Source organism: Micromys minutus, assembly GCF_963924665.1.
Source record: "Micromys minutus genome assembly, chromosome: 7".
In the NCBI taxonomy this organism is placed as follows: Eukaryota; Metazoa; Chordata; class Mammalia; order Rodentia; family Muridae; genus Micromys; species Micromys minutus.
The window spans coordinates 28,940,372-28,958,536 of record NC_137976.1 but is presented as its reverse complement, the minus strand read 5'-3'; the positions used below and the strand labels follow the sequence as shown (position 1 = coordinate 28,958,536).

The window sequence follows — 18,165 nt, the reverse complement described above, 5'->3', positions numbered from 1 at the left end:
GTTCAAGTCGTGAATTTTGTGTTTGTTTATATGTCCATTACAGTAAAAATCACACATGTGCTAATGAGATGGTATAGAAAAATAAATGGAAAGGGTGAAAGTGAGCAAAACTAAAATTGAAGGATAATAAAAAGGTGAAGAAGACACAGGCAATCTTTACACAAAGACAAAAAGAAATCAGTGAAGTGTATTAGTTGCTAGACATTAAAAATGTCACTTGAGACACATGGTATGAAGGATAATGGAATAGCTTAACTGTTTTACATGTGAATTTTTGTCTCTGTTATTGTTATAATTTCAGCACTCTTGGTTAGACAATGGCAGTAACTCTAAGCTATAGAGTTCTCCTTATTGTGCCTACCCATGGCTATCACTAAGTTGGGACTTTCACTGACCCTCTAGGGATATGAATGACACAGACCCTTATTAATATTTTAAAGCTTAGGCCTTTTGCCAGGCAGTTTCTTGAGTATTCTAACCTGACTAATCCTGGCACTATGTCCATCATGTGGTTAGGTCTACCTTTCTGTTCCTCTCTGGTCTTTCCATTCACCTTCATGTCTTCTGGTTGAATCTCATGAGGAGCCTTTTATTTTCCTGTGCTGTTCTCATGAGACATGGGTGTAGTGTATGATGCTTCATTTTGTCAAATCTTTCTCTGATTTGTCACTTTGTCTGCCCCTCAATGAGACATCACTTTCAAACATGACTGCTTGCTTTTACAAACTAACCTTACCCACATTGTCTGTGTTAAAATACTGTACTAAGGGTTTATCTGCATTCTAGGTAAAAAGACTTAAAAGTGTGTCTATATTCCAGCTGGAAGGAATAAAGCTGTGCACTGAGGACATGTCTATATTCCTTCCAGATCACACAGTTCTCAACAGGATGTGATCCCCTGCCAAAGCATCCATGGTGATGGATTAAAAGTCTTTTATATCCCCCCCTTTTCAATTAAGCCACAAATTGCACACAGTTTGACCATTACAACAGAAACAGTGATCAATCTTACAAACTTAACAGTCCAAATGTCCTTATGAAGATCTATCAGCTATTTGTGTAATGATCCTCTATAGTTGCACTTCTGATTATCTGTCCTTCAGCAAATATCCAATTCTGCATCCATTTTCTTCCGTTTGCCAGTCTGATGAACTATCTGACTGTTTTCAGCCAGCTTTTGGAGCTGTTTCATGAAGGGGGATTAGCTATCCTTGCTGTCTACATTGCTGTCCTTTGTGTCTTCCTACCTTGAGTCATGTCTTTCAAGTAGAAACTTCCCTTATTCAGATCAGACCCTTATCAATTTTGATGGAAGCCATACTGTTTCATGATTTATGGAAATATAGACCAAACCTCTTCCCTAAAGTAACACATTCCCTGCCCTCCATTCTGATGTTAAAACATCTTTAACATATACAGGTTGATCTAATTCTGGTGTTTTTTGTTTGTATTGTTTTGTTTTTGTTTTTCCTACAATCTAGTGTCTTTGGGCTAATTTTATTCACTCTCTCTGTTTATTTAGGTACAGTTAGATGTTTATGAATTCACACATATACTATGCACTTAAGCACTTGTGTTTCATGTCCGGGCTTCTCATCCTCTTAAACACAGAAACAATCAAGCTGCATTACATAAGATGTCAATATACAGTGTCTCTGATAACTAATTTAGTTTTCTGTAGTTGTTCTATGGATTACTGACAGGAAGTGTCTGGTTTGTGTTATTTGATTCTGGGGTATGAATGAACACTCTTAGGAAGGTTCCTGTGGGTCAGGATTACTTTCCATATCTTTGGGTGATCTTCACTCATTAGTCTAAGGCCTACCCTTAGCATATCGTCAACAAATCCAGGAAGGCTGAGTTCCTTTAGAGAAGTCTCTAGTAATGCCTTATCTACAGTCCCTTTGCAAATGACCTCATCACCCACAGTCAAAACCAGGAACATTTTGATATCTAATATTATTAGCATTGCTAGTCTAATTACATAGTGATCATTAGGGTGAATATCGGCAGTAGTTCTAATCTCCTCCTCCATGGGTGCTGATTTTGTTTTCACTGTCTAAGAACCATTTTACAGTCTGCATTTCTATTTTCAAAAACTAAAGTTTCAATTTATACCTGTTCAGCATCTGAATCTGATCTTGTGCTACTTATAGCAGATGTTGATCATATCAGAAGTCAAAAAATAAAAAGGCTCTGCATAATTTTTATGAAGGACCTAGATCCTTTTCCTTGTTCTTCTACCCTATTCCTGGCTCTAAAAGCTTGTAAAGTACATTATATAATAATAGAGTCATCAAATTGTATCTTAAATCAGCAAATTGACCTTCTCTTAACTATTCTTGTGATATGAACACCTTTAGACCTGTTAATACTTTCCATAGTTGCATCTGCCCATCATGTAGTCACTGGGATTAAGTGCCAGCCTCCAGGTACAGCTACTGCTACCTTTTCAGTACGGTGGTGGTAGTGCGTGGGGGGGGGGGGTTGGGGGATAATCCTGTTTTGTGTAACCCAGATATTTAACACCTGTATCACATAAAATAAATGCATTCCATAAGTTACTATTATTAATTGAAATGTTTAAGATCTTGAATTTTGACAGGATTCTAAACTAATTGTTCATTTTGTTATTTCTTATCATTTTCTGGCATTTGTTCCTGGGTAACTAGGAGAGACAGTGGGGAATTGTTGCCTTTCCTCAACTTCATTAAGAGGTGGCACTTTAGCTTCAATGCCTCTCTGATCCTTAACTTCATTAGGTACAACTGGTTCACAATTAAATGATTCCTGTTTTCCTTACCTTCTTTGTCCTTTGTCTCTCAAAGCTCCATTACTATCATAACCAAATTTTCTTATTGTACAACTATTTTTTCAGCCCTCTTAGAGAAGAAGTATATAAAGGCTGCCATTGAGAGTGGGGGGGGGGTTACTCCAGTGGTAACAGCTATAATAAGTACTGTGATGACTTTTTCAAGAAATGTTTCTATCCCCTCATGTCTTACCCAGTGTGTTAAGGGGTTGGAAATGCAGTTTCTCACTTTTAATGTAGGAAAAGCCTGTCTATATAATTAAAATTGTCTGTTGGGTTGGGTTACTGTGATTTGCTGTCCCAAGGGAGCTTTCCTTGCTCTGGGCTCTATGCTTCTGACACTTCTGAGTCTCCTGAGTCCCTCTGGGCACTCAACGGAACTCAGATAATCGATGCTTGCTCTGGAGATGAACCCAAGAGAATTTCTTCTCTAAAGCTTTCTGTTATATATATTCTGTCCTCTGTGATGTTTCTGTGAGATGTCCTTTGTTTTCTGCAACGCTGGTAGGCTTTTTTCTCCAATCACTTGGGGCACCAGATGTAAATGTAACATTCAGTTCCTCTGAAAAAGGGATAAGATGAGAGCAATACCCAAGTTATCTGAATATATTGTTTGGGCTGAGCCCAGAGTATTTCCTTTGTCCTAACTATTCCTAGACCTAGGTCTTGAAGCTTCTATCCTTGTCAGTTTTAAATGTAATTTTAATTCATGAGATAGAATTGTCATCTTAGAGGCCAAATAAGCTCACTCTATTCCAGTTCTTTCTGAACTCTGGCCAGGTGGATCAACTCAGTTCTTCTGACTCAAAATCCTTTCCAAGCTGACTGATTTAAACTGAGTTCCCTAGGCTTTGGGCTGATTTGCTCTGGTTGACCTCAAAATAACCCTGAAAATCTGTTCTAACTTTCTGGCTTATTCTGGCTTCCCCTGCAATCTTTCCTTGTAAAACTGTCCCTGTAACCACCCACCCCTCTCCCGTGTGTATGTGTGTGTGTGTGTGTGTGTGTGTGTGTGTGTGTGTGTGTGTGTGTGGCTCGTGCATGCATGCACATTGCTCTTGCGAGAGCTAGGCATATTCTGTCCTGACTCATTATGTCAAATCTTTTTCGATTCATCATTTTGTCTGTCCCTCAACATCACTTTTAAACATGGCTGCTTCCTTCTACACACTAACCTTACCTTTATTGATAGGGATTAAAGGCATGTACTACCAGAATATCTATATTCTAGCTAGATCACATAGATTTATACAGTCTTTGAATCTGATCTCTTGCCAGAGCAGCCATGTTGCTTGATTAAAATTCCTCTACACATCACTTCAAGTATCTCCTGCCCCATGAAATTATTATATTTGCTTCACACATCTAAAGGGACAGTCAGCTGCACTATGAGGAAGTTGTATTTGTCAGGAAGAAACTAAGGAGGAAATTAAAGAGATTTAGGGAGTGCTGATCACAAGGCAAGGTCCCACCCACCTATGTTTTTGTTGTTGTGATGTTGTTTGTTTATTTGTTTATGCTTACAAAGCCATGTAGATTTCTGAGTTCAAGGTCAGCATGGAGCAGAGAAAGTTTAGGTCCAGGCCTAGTTGTGGTAGGAATAGTAATCACAGGATGGGGTCCCACCCAGCTATCTTATCATCTGTGCTGATGTTTGCTGTCTCTGTAAAAATCAAGTTGTTGGGGTCATGGGATGCTGACTCAGGGTATAATCAAAGGAGAGCCTGGGGTAAAAACTAAAGATAGGTGAATAAAAAACTGGGCTTTTGATCTGCAAGAGATAAACTATCCAGAGTTTTTAGAATTGCAAGAGAAACCTATCTTGAGCAGAGCAGAACCCAGAGAGCAGTCTGAAAAGCTGTCTTGAGCAGAAAACACATTCGCAAGTGCACACACACACACACACACACACATATACATACAGGGAGTGGGGGAGAGAGAGAGAGAGAGGGAGAAATAAACGGAGGCTGGTCCTTGGCAGAACTTAGTTTGATATTCATCTTTTTTTTTTTTTTTTTTTGCTATCACTGTAGAATAGAAATGAAATATCACCAAAAACTTGTTTCTTTGTAAGAATATTTGGGAAACACATCTAGCTCATGTATGACCTTTTAGTATCAAAAAGTATTCTTTCCTGTTATGAATATTTATAGTACTGTCTTAGTCAGTGCTTTATTGCTGTGAAGAGACACCATGACCAAGGCAACACTTATAAAAGAAAGCATTTAATTGAAAACTTACTTATAGTTTCAGAGGTTTATTTTATTATTTTCATGGCAGGAACGATGACAGCATGCTGGCAGGCAAGGAGCTGGGATCCACATCCTTCGCTACAAACCAAGGGACAGTCTAGGCTTGTTTTGGGCTTTTGGAATCTCATTGTTCAATCCCTGTGACATTTTTTCCCACAGCAAGGCCACAAGTCTTAATTCTTCTAATCCTTTCAAAGAGTTCTACTTCCTGGTGACTAGACATGTAAACATATGACCATATAAGGACCATTCGTATTCAAACCACCATGCACCCTAAAGGACTTGGAAGATACAGCAGTTTGGAATAAAACCTAATATCATATTCATAGTAAAAACACACAGTAAACACTTTTAAATCTTAATTTTAGGGTAAAGGAGTTGATCGATTTCTGCAATCATTCTGTGGAAGAGACAGATATTAAGCACATTATTTTGAAAAAAAAGTTAAGATACAGGATAGTAATGAAGTAAAAGCCGGAGTTGTTAAGATTGTTGGACAGGATGTGTGACCTTAAAGGGAAGATGTCCTTGAATGCTTACTTTTTGCTCTATTTCAGTCATGTGGTCCCCTTGGTCTTAAGATCCCTCACAATATAAAAATTTCTCATTTTGCATGCAATAGAAAACTCGAGCAGTTTGACGCCAAGCTCCATAATACAGTCTTCGCTGATCACACGTGCCCTCTAATCTTTCACTAGTCTACAAATTATTCTGAGACTCTTTCTGTTTGTTGTGCCTTACACAATAGATGCTTACCAAACCAACCATAACATTTTGGAACTCAGAGATAAAACTCACATGATCCTGCATTGAAACAGCCATGGTTGTGATGGGGAGACTTAAAGTCGTCAGCATCGAATATTTTAAGATACAAATCCTTTACAAACTTGGAAGAGTTAGCAAGTGAGGAAGATGGACATGATTGTTGGTGCTTGGTTCTATTGATTTCTGATGGGAAATGTAGTAGGAGATACCAAGCTCTTGTTTCATTTCCTTTTTACTATTTTTTGAGGTTATGATATAATCACAGTTTCCTCTTCCCTCAAACACCTCCCATATACCCTTCCCAGCCAGTCCTTTTTCAATTTCATGGCTCTTTCTTTCACTAATATGTACTTGATGTATATGAACTGGGAATACCTGGGAAGCTCCCAGTCTCCCCCCCCCCCCCCACCTTCTCACAGTACCTGCATCTGGTCTTAACATTCATTATTATAACCTAAAATTTACACTTCTTCTAATGTTTCTGCTTACGTCTATTTCTGTAAACCGTAGTTTGTCCAGCTGACTCATTCAGACTCTTGGATGAGACTTATTACTGCATTCCCAGCCCCATAGTCAAACATCTTCTGATCCGTTCTTCCGGACATGGATTTCAATAATGACTTAGCCACAGCAAGCACAATAGAGCTTCGATGCTTTGTCTGACATTCAAGCTAGCTGAAAAAGGGCAGAAAGGGTATACTTACATCCCGCCAGGATGAAAAGCCACCAAGATGTGCTTTTAAGTAATGATGTTGCAAGGGAACAAGTATTGTTAGCCTGTAGCCCACTCAAGGCACTGTTAACTTTCACTTTGGTTTATTTTCATTGAAGGAACTAATCCCATATTTTCCCCCTGTTCTGTTCTTTACACTTGGCCTTCTTTGATCTGGTTCTACCATGATCGGAGTTGATACTCCCAGAAAAAAAGCTCCCAGAACTTGGGCAACTGTGGCTAGGCCGCCAGGTGAACGAGACTGGGTGGGGACCAGCAGACTTTTGAGGGCGCGGAGCTGCTTGCATACCAATCTCCTCCCACCAGCATCTCTAGCCCGGAGGCGGAGAGGGCTGCAAACTTTGCTCCAATCCGCAACCTCCCTACCCAAGGTCCCCCTCTTGGACGACCCGCCCCATGTGGACCTGAGTTGGTGGAACTTTTTTTGATAAACTGCTCCTGAGAGTTGGGGAGGCAAGCTCCCCGCCTCCCCACATTCCGGCTACCCTGCCCCGGCCTCCCGGTCCTCGCCCAGCCGCCCGCGCCGGTGATAGGACAAGTCCCGGGCGCGCATTGTGTGTATGCAAAGCACCGCTCCGCTCCTGGGGCGACTCTAGCGGGGACCGGGCTGCAGCGGCAGCTGGCGCTGCAGAGTCGACTCCTGTCTCGGATGCTGCCGCCTGAGCCTGAGCCCAGTGCTGTCATGCTCCTGCCGCGGGGCGGGCTACAGCGTCGTCCTGTCGCTATATAAGCGCGAGCAGAGGGGGCACCCGGAGGGGCTGAAAATGAAGGTGCCCGCGCATGGGCCGCCGCTGATTGCCAACCCCTCCCGAGCTCGCTCCCGGCGCGGAGCCCGAGGCGGTCGAGGACCCGCCTCAGCCGCATTAGCAGCTGGTTCAGCGACGCGGACGGCAGCTGCGGCGGCGGTGGCGGTGGCGCCCCTCGCGCCAGCGCGTAGAGCAGCGGCGGCGACTCCGGGGCCGCCGCTGGCCCCGCTGCCATGAGTTGTGCGGAGGTGATGTATCACCCCCAGCCGTATGGAGCGCCCCAGTATCTGCCCAACCCAGTGGCAGCTGCAACCTGCCCTACAGCCTGCTATCATCCGGCGCCCCAACCTGGCCAGCAGGTGAGTCACTGGCCGGGCAGCCTTCCGGGGGCGGGGACGAGGGGCACCGGGTATCGGTGTCAGGCTCGTGCGGTGCCCCGCCGGGTCCAGAGGTGTGGAGGATGCTCTAAGACTTGCTGGGGACTATAGGAAGAAAAAGACACTCCCGGAAGGGCAGAGCTGAGCATGGCTGGGCTGGGATCTGTGGAGAGGCTTTACCTGGCCCGGGGCTTATTTGAGCTGTGTCACCTGGACTCAGAGGCGGTTGCTCCCAGCTTCACTGGTCTTTAGGACTCAGTTCCCTGAAGCTCACTAAAGGCATCTGTCTTAGGACCGTGTGAGTAAACTTTTAACTCAAATACTTGGTTTCCTTGGGCAAGCAGAGTATTCCAGCGTTTTCTAGAGTATGTGGCGGAAGTGTGCAACCGAGGGAGCAGAAGGTTACCTGAACAGGGAACTCATGGAGTGACCGTCCGTTCTGGGCTTTTAGGGTGGAACACCGGTCGGGTGTAAGACACATTCGGTGTGTCTAGAATTTTCATTGCCTTTTTCCCTGCGGCTGCGATTTAGATAGGGATTCTCAAAAGACTCTTCGTTCACTTTTTATTCCTAACAAAGCACAGAGCCTGCCGGTGTTCATCAGTGGACTTGTGTTTCTTAGCCCAAAGGTAGCCAGGAGTATCTGGAGGCCTGGGCCCCACCCAGCCAAGAGGTCGAAAATGTTGGTTAAAAGGACGGGCAGCAAGCTGATGAGCAGACACTGGAGAGACTTGCCGCTAGGAATTCTGAGATTACTCTGTGGCTACATAGCAAGTGCCCCAAAATTTAGTTAGAACTGTGTGAAAAGCAGTCAAACGTGCCTATCAGTGACTGAATCAGGGACTAGATTAGGCTAATTTCATCGAAACTTGAAATACGGTTAGATATCGTTAGAAAATAATGATTTACAGGATTTTTTGGGCTTGTTTTTCATTTCTTAGGAACTGTATGTTTTATTCTGGCCTTCGGGGTTTGGCCCTTGGAGCAATCTGACCCTTGAATTTCTATTTTTCCTTTGCCCCCGTCCCTTTTCTAGAAGTATAGGGCTAATCTTTGGGAAAGAGACCATTACTCTGTTGAAGATTTAGTGGCTGTCAGATTCTGCTAACTGTGAAGGGACACAAGTTCAGGATTCACCATTAGACAGCCCATCTTAATGAAGACCGATGGGAAACAAGACTGAAGAGTCTACTTCCATGCTAATATCTACCATTACCTTTAAAATTAGACAGCTTTACCATTTTGAAGTAAATTTACTTTTGATGGGAGAGGTAGGGAAGCTTATTATTATTATTATTATTATTAATTATTATTATTATTATTTTGTGGTCAGGAGTGGCAAAGTAGAACATTTTGACTACGAATGTTTTCTTTGACACATATAAAATAGTAGCATCATAGTTTCAATCCAGGCCAAGAGACCTTGGGTATTGCTCCATCTCTCAGGCTGTAGAGGCCTTGAATCATCAGTTGGAACATGGATGAGCAAGAGACTTAGATGCTCCTCAATATTTAGAGAGATAACTTTCTCTCCTGAAAAAGCAAGGAATAGTAGACATTGTGAATATGGTTGTCTCTTATGGCACTATAAAATTAATTCCACTGAAATGTGAGTCTGTAATAGAGGTCAGCATTATAATTCTCCTTTGGCAAGAAAAATCAAAGACTGTATTGGACAAATTAAAAATCATTAATCATGAAAGCTGGTTTTCAGTGTGAACTGTCTCTTTGTGCTTTATCAAATTTTGCAGTAGACCTGAGTTCGAATCCCAGATTCCATTGTTTTGCTAAAACTATCAACAAGCTGACAAAGGAAATAAAAATAAAGCAAGGAGGAGCCTAAACTATGTTGTGAAGTTACACAGACACTCAGTTTCTGCTATATTCTGAGCTTCAGTAGGCGTTCTTTAAGTAGTACCTGAGTCTACTGTAAGGCTTTAGTGGAGAGGGGTCCACAGAAACCTGCACACTTCTCACTAAATTGGTTTGTTTGTATTTAAATTTGTCTGAAGTACACACACTATTTGACTGCCGTTGGACTAAGGAGACTTAGTCTTTACTGTTCTTTTCCTGTCAGAGCTTATTTTGATGACCTATATTTTCTATTGGAAAAGAGTAAGTCAGGAAATTCTTATCAGCCTGACAACATTTTTAGACTATGCAGTGCGTGGGTGAAGTGGACCTAATACTGACTTGGCCCCAGTGCAGTCATCCGAGAATACATATTTTTGTTGTTTCTGCATTCCATAAAGTTTTATCATTATTATTCATGAAGGTTGTTTTCTCTGTATATGGGCTGTAAGCCCTGATAGCAGTTTGCGTTAAACAACAACTACAATCACAACAACAATAAAAACAACTTGATTTGTTGAGGAAGAAAAAAAAGAAACATAAAAATGGCAGTAATCCAAAAAATATTATGGTCATTCATTAGATAACAATGCCAGGACACTGATTGACATTTTGGGCTGGGACTTCTGCATTCAGTTGTAACAATGTATCCCTTAGATGTCGTTTCTCCTCAAAGGTGGAGATCTTAAGTTCTTATGTGTTTGATTTTACTTTTTCTGGAAGGCAAGGGCAAAGAATGCAGGCTGTCACATGTGCTGTGTTCTAGGCACTCAGTCTACCAGTAAACAACACACACTCCTAGCTCAGAAGTTCTTCCCTGTTTGTTTATCAAATAGCTCATTATGATACATCTTAATCATTGGGGTGCATTTTTTTCCTCTCTGAAATTTGTTCTTTTTTCTCTTTTTTTCTTTTTTTAGAAACAAAAAGAATTAATTTTCCAGCCATATTTTCTATCAGCTTTTCTGCTCAATATGAAAGTTTGAAACATGGGTTATTTTTTTTATTGAACATATTGTATGTGTAGGCAGGTAGCAGATGAGTGTTTAAGAGAACCACCAGTGAGCTCCATTTAAATGCCACACTATAGTGTACTACACCAGGTAAACCAACCAAACTAATCTGAAGAGTACATTCGTAATCCTTGGAATTAATTCCTAGAAATTGTGTGCTGGGCTTAAATCTTACAGGGAACTTTTCTGAGGCACAACTTAGTGAGAGGTTCTGAACAGCTTAGTCCTCAGCCAGCCCTCCTCCATATCTCCCTGGGAGAAGTCTTGACTCAGTCTCAGTACATGCTCTGAGGCTGATGACACTGCAGAACGTGAACAGAAAGGAATGTGCTTGTATTCTGCTAGTGACAGTAGGAAACAGCACGGAGTTTCGAAATATGACGTGTCAGGAAAAATTGAGGGCAACGATATGAAATCATAAGATTCTCTTCATACCCAGTGGACTTCTCATCTGAAATGCAGACAGTCTGTTGTCTAAATCCTCTCCCATATTAAGAATGTTAAAATCAGGAGGTCAATTAAAGTCAAGCTTTCAGACCTGCATGGTTTGAGAAGAGACAACAAAGAGAGAACAGTAGCTGAATGTCCAAGTCTATAGATTTTAATGGTCACTCTCAGCTTCCTGGAAGTTAGAACATGTTTACTCTGACTTCTTTAAGGGTAGCAGCTGGGTGAAAAAGGAAAGTTTTTCTTTGATAGGCAAAATCCCAGTGATGCTTGTAAAGAGCTTTCAAACTCATTGTTCTCTGTTACCTTGGTTAGGTTTTAAAATGACTCTGAGATGCTGTTTCGGACATGGGAAAATCTTAGGGGACAAGAAACATATTCTAAGTGGGAAAACCCAGATCTAAGGGGTTGGAATTCCTGGCTAAAATGTCTGTGGTGATTGGTAACAGCATAAGGACCAGCAGATCTCCATTCCTGGGGCAGAATTGTTGCAGCATGGGATGCAGTTTCCCAGACCTTTTTCCTCTCCTCATTCCATAATAGGTTATTTATTTATCTATTTTTTTGTCTTTGCACCCCAATTGGCTTATTTGATAAGAAAGATTAATATGCAGTAGATTCTTTGGCCTTGGAGCTTGATATTCTTTCCAAGTCTCGGGCAGTGTACTTTTCCCCCTTAAGTTTAAAAATTTCCAATGTCTCTTTGCAAGTAGTTGTATTATGCTAACAACTTTTGCTCTCCATGTATTCTTAAAGAAGTTGTCTATCTAGTTAGCCAATGCGCACTTGTTTGTTTAAAATAGAATGGAACCCCATGGCCTTAACAGTCACATTTATGCGTCTTAGATTTCATTAGTATTGAAACATGAGATTAGATTTCTTCAGAGGTAAGATCTCAGCTTTAACCTAAATAGTTTCATTGCACAGTCAAATTATTTAAGGCAGAGGATTTAATTGTCTTGCCACTGTAAACAAGGAATTAAGTAATAATCCATGTTACACAAATTAACTTGATGACAAAGACAGGAAAGCTTGTGTTGTCCACAGTCTCATGTTCCTAGGGACTTCTCAGCAAAAAGAGGCCCAGGACAGAAATAGTTAAGCTTTAAAGTAAGCAAAGTGTTGACAGAGCAGCGATTTACCATGGAGATCACAATGTTGCTAGAGAGGGTGGGATTGAAATCTTCAGAGTTTCACAGAGTGAGCATGTATTCACTAAGAAATCAGGCCAGCAGGAAATAGTACCACCAGAAATTTAAGAAAATGGATTTGACTGATATACAAAAAGCATCCATTATCCCTAGTATCTGATAGACCCTCCCCACAGCTTGAGAAGACGCAGAGAGGATGCCCACTAAGGGAAATGATGTTGGAGCAGTAGCCCTGCTCTTTTGCTCTAACAACTCTTTCCACTACCAAAGGTGAGACACTAAACTAACTTCATTGGACCATCTGTGGAAAGAGAATTTCCAAGAGACAAAGGCAGTTATGTGCATGATGCTAAGGCAGGTCCCAAAATAACCCTGTCATGTAGAGGACTGCCATTGAAAACATTGTTTGAATTGGATTTCCTCCCCCACAGGTCCTGTTTGCAGTGAACTTCTTCATTTTAAAAATCTAGGAATGTATATAACCAGCCATAGATTTATAGAAAAAAAAAGTATTTTCTCCAGAAGAAGGTTCCAAATATTTTCATTTGAAAACCTAGCACTCTGTAGTAGATGAGATTCAGCTCTGACAGACTGTGAAGGCAAATCATTCAGGGCAAAGCTCGGCCTGCTCTGAGCTTTTCAAAATGCACCTCTTTAAGCAGCTGGTTTTATGCTTTGACGACTCATTTAGGCTGACCCAGAAAGTGCCTTGAACCACTAGACCTACACAGCTGTTGTTTCAACAACTCATAAATGCCATATTTGTAGATAGTTCAGTGGATTCCAGATTTATGCCAGTAATTTACAAGTGTAGTCTGAACTGGGGAAACTTCACTGGTTTTTTTTTTTTTTTAACCTGGTGCCCAAAGATGAACAGAAAGAGAAAATGACCTGAACTGAACAGGTGTCTTTTCGTCTTCCATCCATATCATTCCTTGAGGGCGGGGGGAGGTCTGCAAAGATGGATTCGTCCTTTCTTGTTTATGTGGAGAGAGATAAAAGAAGCACCATAGCTAATTCCTCCGAGCTGAGCTCGATGAGCCGCAGCTGGAAGTAAATCAGCCTTCTGTGCTGGGCAGATCTGGTTTTTTAGCAAATATCCTACAAAATCAGAAGACAGGGCCAATACAGGAAACCAAATCAAATGTGAATGTGTCTGAACGTAGAACATGTAGCTGCTATAGAGATTACACATTGCAATTATATGTCTATGTATTGGTAATGAGACCTATAGGATAATCCAGTCAGCATTCCCTAGCTTCACAAGTGGGAGCCAAGGGCTACTGGGTTCAGCTCCTTGCTGCTGGGATTCATGGAATTAGTTTTGGTCAAGTCACCCTTGCCATTTTGGTTTCTAGCGTTTGTTTTTCTAAATGAACCTCCCTAGAAAGTTGAAAACAATCCTGAGTTAGACTGATCTTATTGCCTTGCTTGTCTTCCTTGCAGATTTTGGAATACTAGACACTCTGAAAAACAATACAGTTTATTACAGGCATAATCCACAGGGGCATTCTCTATTGCTTCCATAGCAAGTCATTTCCAAGTGTGTGAACAGATTCAGCTCTGGCCCTGGCAGAATCTTTCATTATCTAAATATTTGCAAAATCACTGACACAGTGTTTGAATGAATGAGTGAATGAATGAATGAATGAATGAACAAATGATAAATAATTGTAATAGAGGTTATATTTTAAGTCTAGCTAAGAGATTATACTAATATGCAACAAATTTTATACAAGGAAAACTTGTTTCATTCAAAGTAGTTGCTCTGAGAAATAACACATTCCCTAATGATGTGATCATAGTTAAAAACATTTTGGGAATGCAAATTTTGAAATTGCTTCTCAGCCCGTGGCACATTTTTTTGAACATTGTAAAAACTAGAAAATATTCATTCTTGAAGGGGGGATAAGTTGGATTCTTTTTAACAATGAGTAGATTTATTTGAAAGCTATGTGTTCCAGCTCTGTCAGGTTAATGATATAGTTTGGGTTGCTCTTGTCTATAAAGAAAACAATTGAAAAGAAAAGAAACAAATATAACAAATACAACATCCGGAAGAATGACTGGCTCTTCTTAGAAATGACTCTCTTCACATTTCAAAGATAGAATTTCCAGAACAATTGGAACTAAGTGTAGTATATATCAAGCCAGCGAGAGTCCATTCAGACATAGACGTTAATTGTCATCTAGGAATATATACATTTTAAGGTCATTGTATTACTTAGTAGATAAGATCTAACATCTAACATCTTAACATCTAAGACGTTGTCATTTTTAAGCTAAAGTTATTTTTCCTTTGAGGTACTAGGGATCAAATCCAGATCCGCACACATGCTAGGCAAGGGCTCTAGTTATATCTGCAGATCACTCATACTTCTGAATTCTTCAGGTTGTCAATAACTGTAGCCTATCCTTTCCAGCATGAGATGCCGTGTTGTTGGCTTCAATTTGTTTCTTCAGACAGAACAATCTCATCTTCTGGCACCCCAAGCCCACTGGCATCTTTTCTTAGCACACGCATGGTAGACAGAAACAGGTCCGTAACCTGTGAGTGCTTAACTGATGGAGCTAAGGAAAGAAGTTTTTGTGTATGCAAATTGAGTGAAACCTTTCCAGGAATATTTGTTTATAAGAGAAAATTATATGAAACAGAAGCTATAGTTCTCAAGAGATGGTCCTTATCTTCAAGCCTGACCTAAATTCCATCCTTGTTCTTCCACCAGCTCCTTCAGGTCAGAGGACCTCCATGTATAAGCTATGGCACACCTTCCTGAAAATACACACACACACACACACACACACACACACACACACACACACATACACACACAAACATACATACACACATACATACATACACACACATACACACACACATACACACACATTCACACACACATATACACATACACACACATACACACTCATACACACATACATACACACATACACATACATACACACACATGCGCAAATACATGCACATATACTTAGACACACACAAATGAATAAATGTTTGAAAATGTAATAAAATAAAATATGTTCTGTGGCATATTTTCCAACTGAACTACATATTTCTTGATATGCGCAGAGATCTCTGAGATATTTTAATATATCTGTTTTATAAGTAAATTCTTAAACCATGATAAAAGATCAATGAGTTTGTTTTGTGGGCTTAATGCTTTTGAAGTAAACTAGTCATTATACCTTTTCATCTGCCCTCCCTCCTTCCCTCCCTCCCTCCCTCCTCTCCCTCCTTTCCTTCCTTCCTTCTTTCTTTCTTTCTTTCTTTTCTTTTCTTTCTTTCTTTCTTTCTTTCTTTCTTTCTTTCTTTCTTTCCTTCTGTTTAACACAAAACAGTCACTTCATTTAAAGAAGAGTCAGTAGAACTTCTGCTTTTTTTTTTCAGATTCTTTTTCTAATTATCCAGTGATTTCAGTGATTCATTAAAATAGTTTTGTTTCCTTAGGACGAAACTTTCCACACATGCACAATAAGCATTTGGTATTTTGTGGCTTAAGCCTTGGGGAGTTAATGGTATTTGGCTCCTGACCTGGAAGTCTTTCTCCTGTCAGACAAAACCCTTTCCCTTGTACATTCTTGTTGAAGTTTGTTTCGGCTGGGCCTAATGGCAAGCTCTGAAGTGATCACTAGGGTTTGCACTGCCTAAGTCAACTTTCTTTCACTCTTCTACCTTTCATGTTTGTGAGCTGGCCTTAACTCTGCCTATCAACCCCTGGCTTGTTTAACAAAACTAGCATCTTATTGGGTGGAGAAAATGGCTTCTACTATGCAGTGTGTATTACCCAAATCAACTTCTAGTATGTATTGGTGTGTGTGTATTATAGGCGTGGCAGTATTGTGTGTTCACAAGATCATTGATATACGTACATATGTATAAGGGGATGCTTTGTTTTGAATATGGGTGTGTGCTGAGGCCAGGAGGTTGAGTTTGACTGTTTTGCTCCACTGTTTCCCACCTTAAATAGTGGAGTAGGGTATATTGCTAGAACCCAGAGCTTACTTATTTGGTATCCAGCTGGGATCTTCTGTTACTGTGTTCAGAGTGCTTGGATTATAGGCTGGGTCCTAAGTCTATACAATGTTTACGTGGGTACTGGGAACCCCAACTCAGCTCTTTATGCTTGCTTGGCAAGTGCTTTCCTCTCTGAGCTATTTCTAGAGTCCCAACTCACAGTACTTAAGAGCTCTTTCAGTGACTATTTTGTTTTGTTATTTTATTTAAAGAATAATTTTTCACAATCTTCTAAGAAGAATACAGATACTAATCTGATATTTGGGCATATTATAGAAAGTGATTCCATTTTGAAAAATGTACAAACTAGGTGACATTTTTATCTTGATTCTGCACACCTATGTTCTAATGCTTTGAGATTTAATCTCAACTTTTAGATTTATTTATGTTTTCCCAACACAAACATGCCACCCTAGGATAGTCAAAGGCTAAGAGTATATAGAATGTACCCAAAATGCACGTGAGGAATATGTTCAAAGGCAGAAAGTACTGGTGTCATAGAGTGGTTGGTGTTCAAGTCTGAGAAGTTAGATTGTGTGATGCCAGCATATAAACCACATGAAGTCACTTAAGGGATGTGTTTCTGTTTCCTTCCTGCCCCCATCCCTATGTCTCTTAAGTTAAAACACTTATGCATATTCAAACTTAGCAGTCTTGGTAATTATCAGGCCATTTAGATACTTGAAAATTCTTACTTCAACCAATGATATTTCAAGACGAAATATATGCCCAAAATGTAAGCATTCAAACAGTTTCACTATGTTTTATGAATGTGAGAGAAAATTTAGGGAAAGTACAAGTAGACTAATAAACAGTAATATGTGGTGTTGTTAGTAGATCACAGGCTCACTTCTGAGTAAACCACAGGTATCCACAGTTTCAGCTGGGGATATCTTGTCATGTATAGTTACCCAAGTAGAGATATGTCACCTATGTATGAAATATAAAAGTGTAGAGCATCAATGTGTCGACAAAGAAAAGATTTTTACAAATTAGACAAAGGACAGTTATTTTTATATAGACAATTTACTCTTTACCTCACTCCCAATGGATAAGTATATGATTTTAAATATGAGTTTATGACTACACATGCCATGATTGGTAGAAAGATTCCCCCTGAATTATGCAGATTTTATAAAGCTATGCAACCATAAAATGAAAACCTATAGTTTAAACACAACTGCCAGCAATTAATCTCTAGATGGCTTATGATCTTTATCTCTTATCACAAAGCTATTTTGTATTTACGTTAGGTTTCATACATTTTTTTAAAAAGCATTTTGCATATGTTTAATTTAATTTACTAAGGATGTAATTATTGTTAATTAGCGGTGAATCAAATCCTTTCCTTTATTTGGATAATTAATAAACATGTTAAAAAGTGAAGGTATAAATGGGAAAGTGAAGGAGACCCTCATCAGTCTTGTGGGTGATGATGTACAGTCTGAACAAAGAAAGTACTCTGTGGACCACTTTTAAGTTCATTTCAGTGGAAAAGTGGTCTTGCAAATAAGCCATCATAGGCAGGACAGAGTTATGCATAGCTATAACCATACAGGATTTAGTAAACATCCAGGCACCCAGAAAAATAGCACTGCTATTTGACCAGTAAATTGTAGTGTTTGCTTATTCTTATGAATGAAATTAAAAAGTAAACATTATTTAATTCAACTCCTGCATTTACATAATGTACTTTACTGTGATACTTCGCTTTTGAAGTCAAATGTGAACCTAAGCAGATCACAAGAAGTATACCCAGACAGCATTATAACTATCTGTTCATCAATGAGACACCTTCCTTCACAGGAACTCATTATATATTCAGAGAAAAATAGTAGCTACATTGACACAAACTGTAAATAAAAAATGGCAAACATTTTAAAATATCATATTTCATATATTCATCAGTAAAGTATCATGTGCGCATAAATGATGGGTTAATTAAAGATACACTTATGATTTGTGGATATTGGTTCCTA

At 39.9% G+C, this 18,165-nt stretch overlaps 1 protein-coding gene across 2 annotated transcripts in view; it reads left to right on the top strand.

Annotated features, from left to right (window-relative positions):
* The first annotated feature begins 7,116 nt into the window (after window positions 1-7,116).
* The window catches only part of VGLL3 (vestigial like family member 3), a 47,231-nt gene continuing 36,182 nt past the window's right edge, over window positions 7,117-18,165 (top strand). The window contains exon 1 of one of the 2 annotated variants that reach the window (XM_080919370.1): window positions 7,117-7,667. In XM_080919370.1, coding sequence (XP_080775496.1) covers window positions 7,542-7,667 — 126 coding nt within the window. In that variant the 5' untranslated portion in view covers window positions 7,117-7,541. The remainder of the gene's footprint in view (window positions 7,668-18,165) is intronic. The other variant, XM_080919369.1, reaches the window with a different exon arrangement.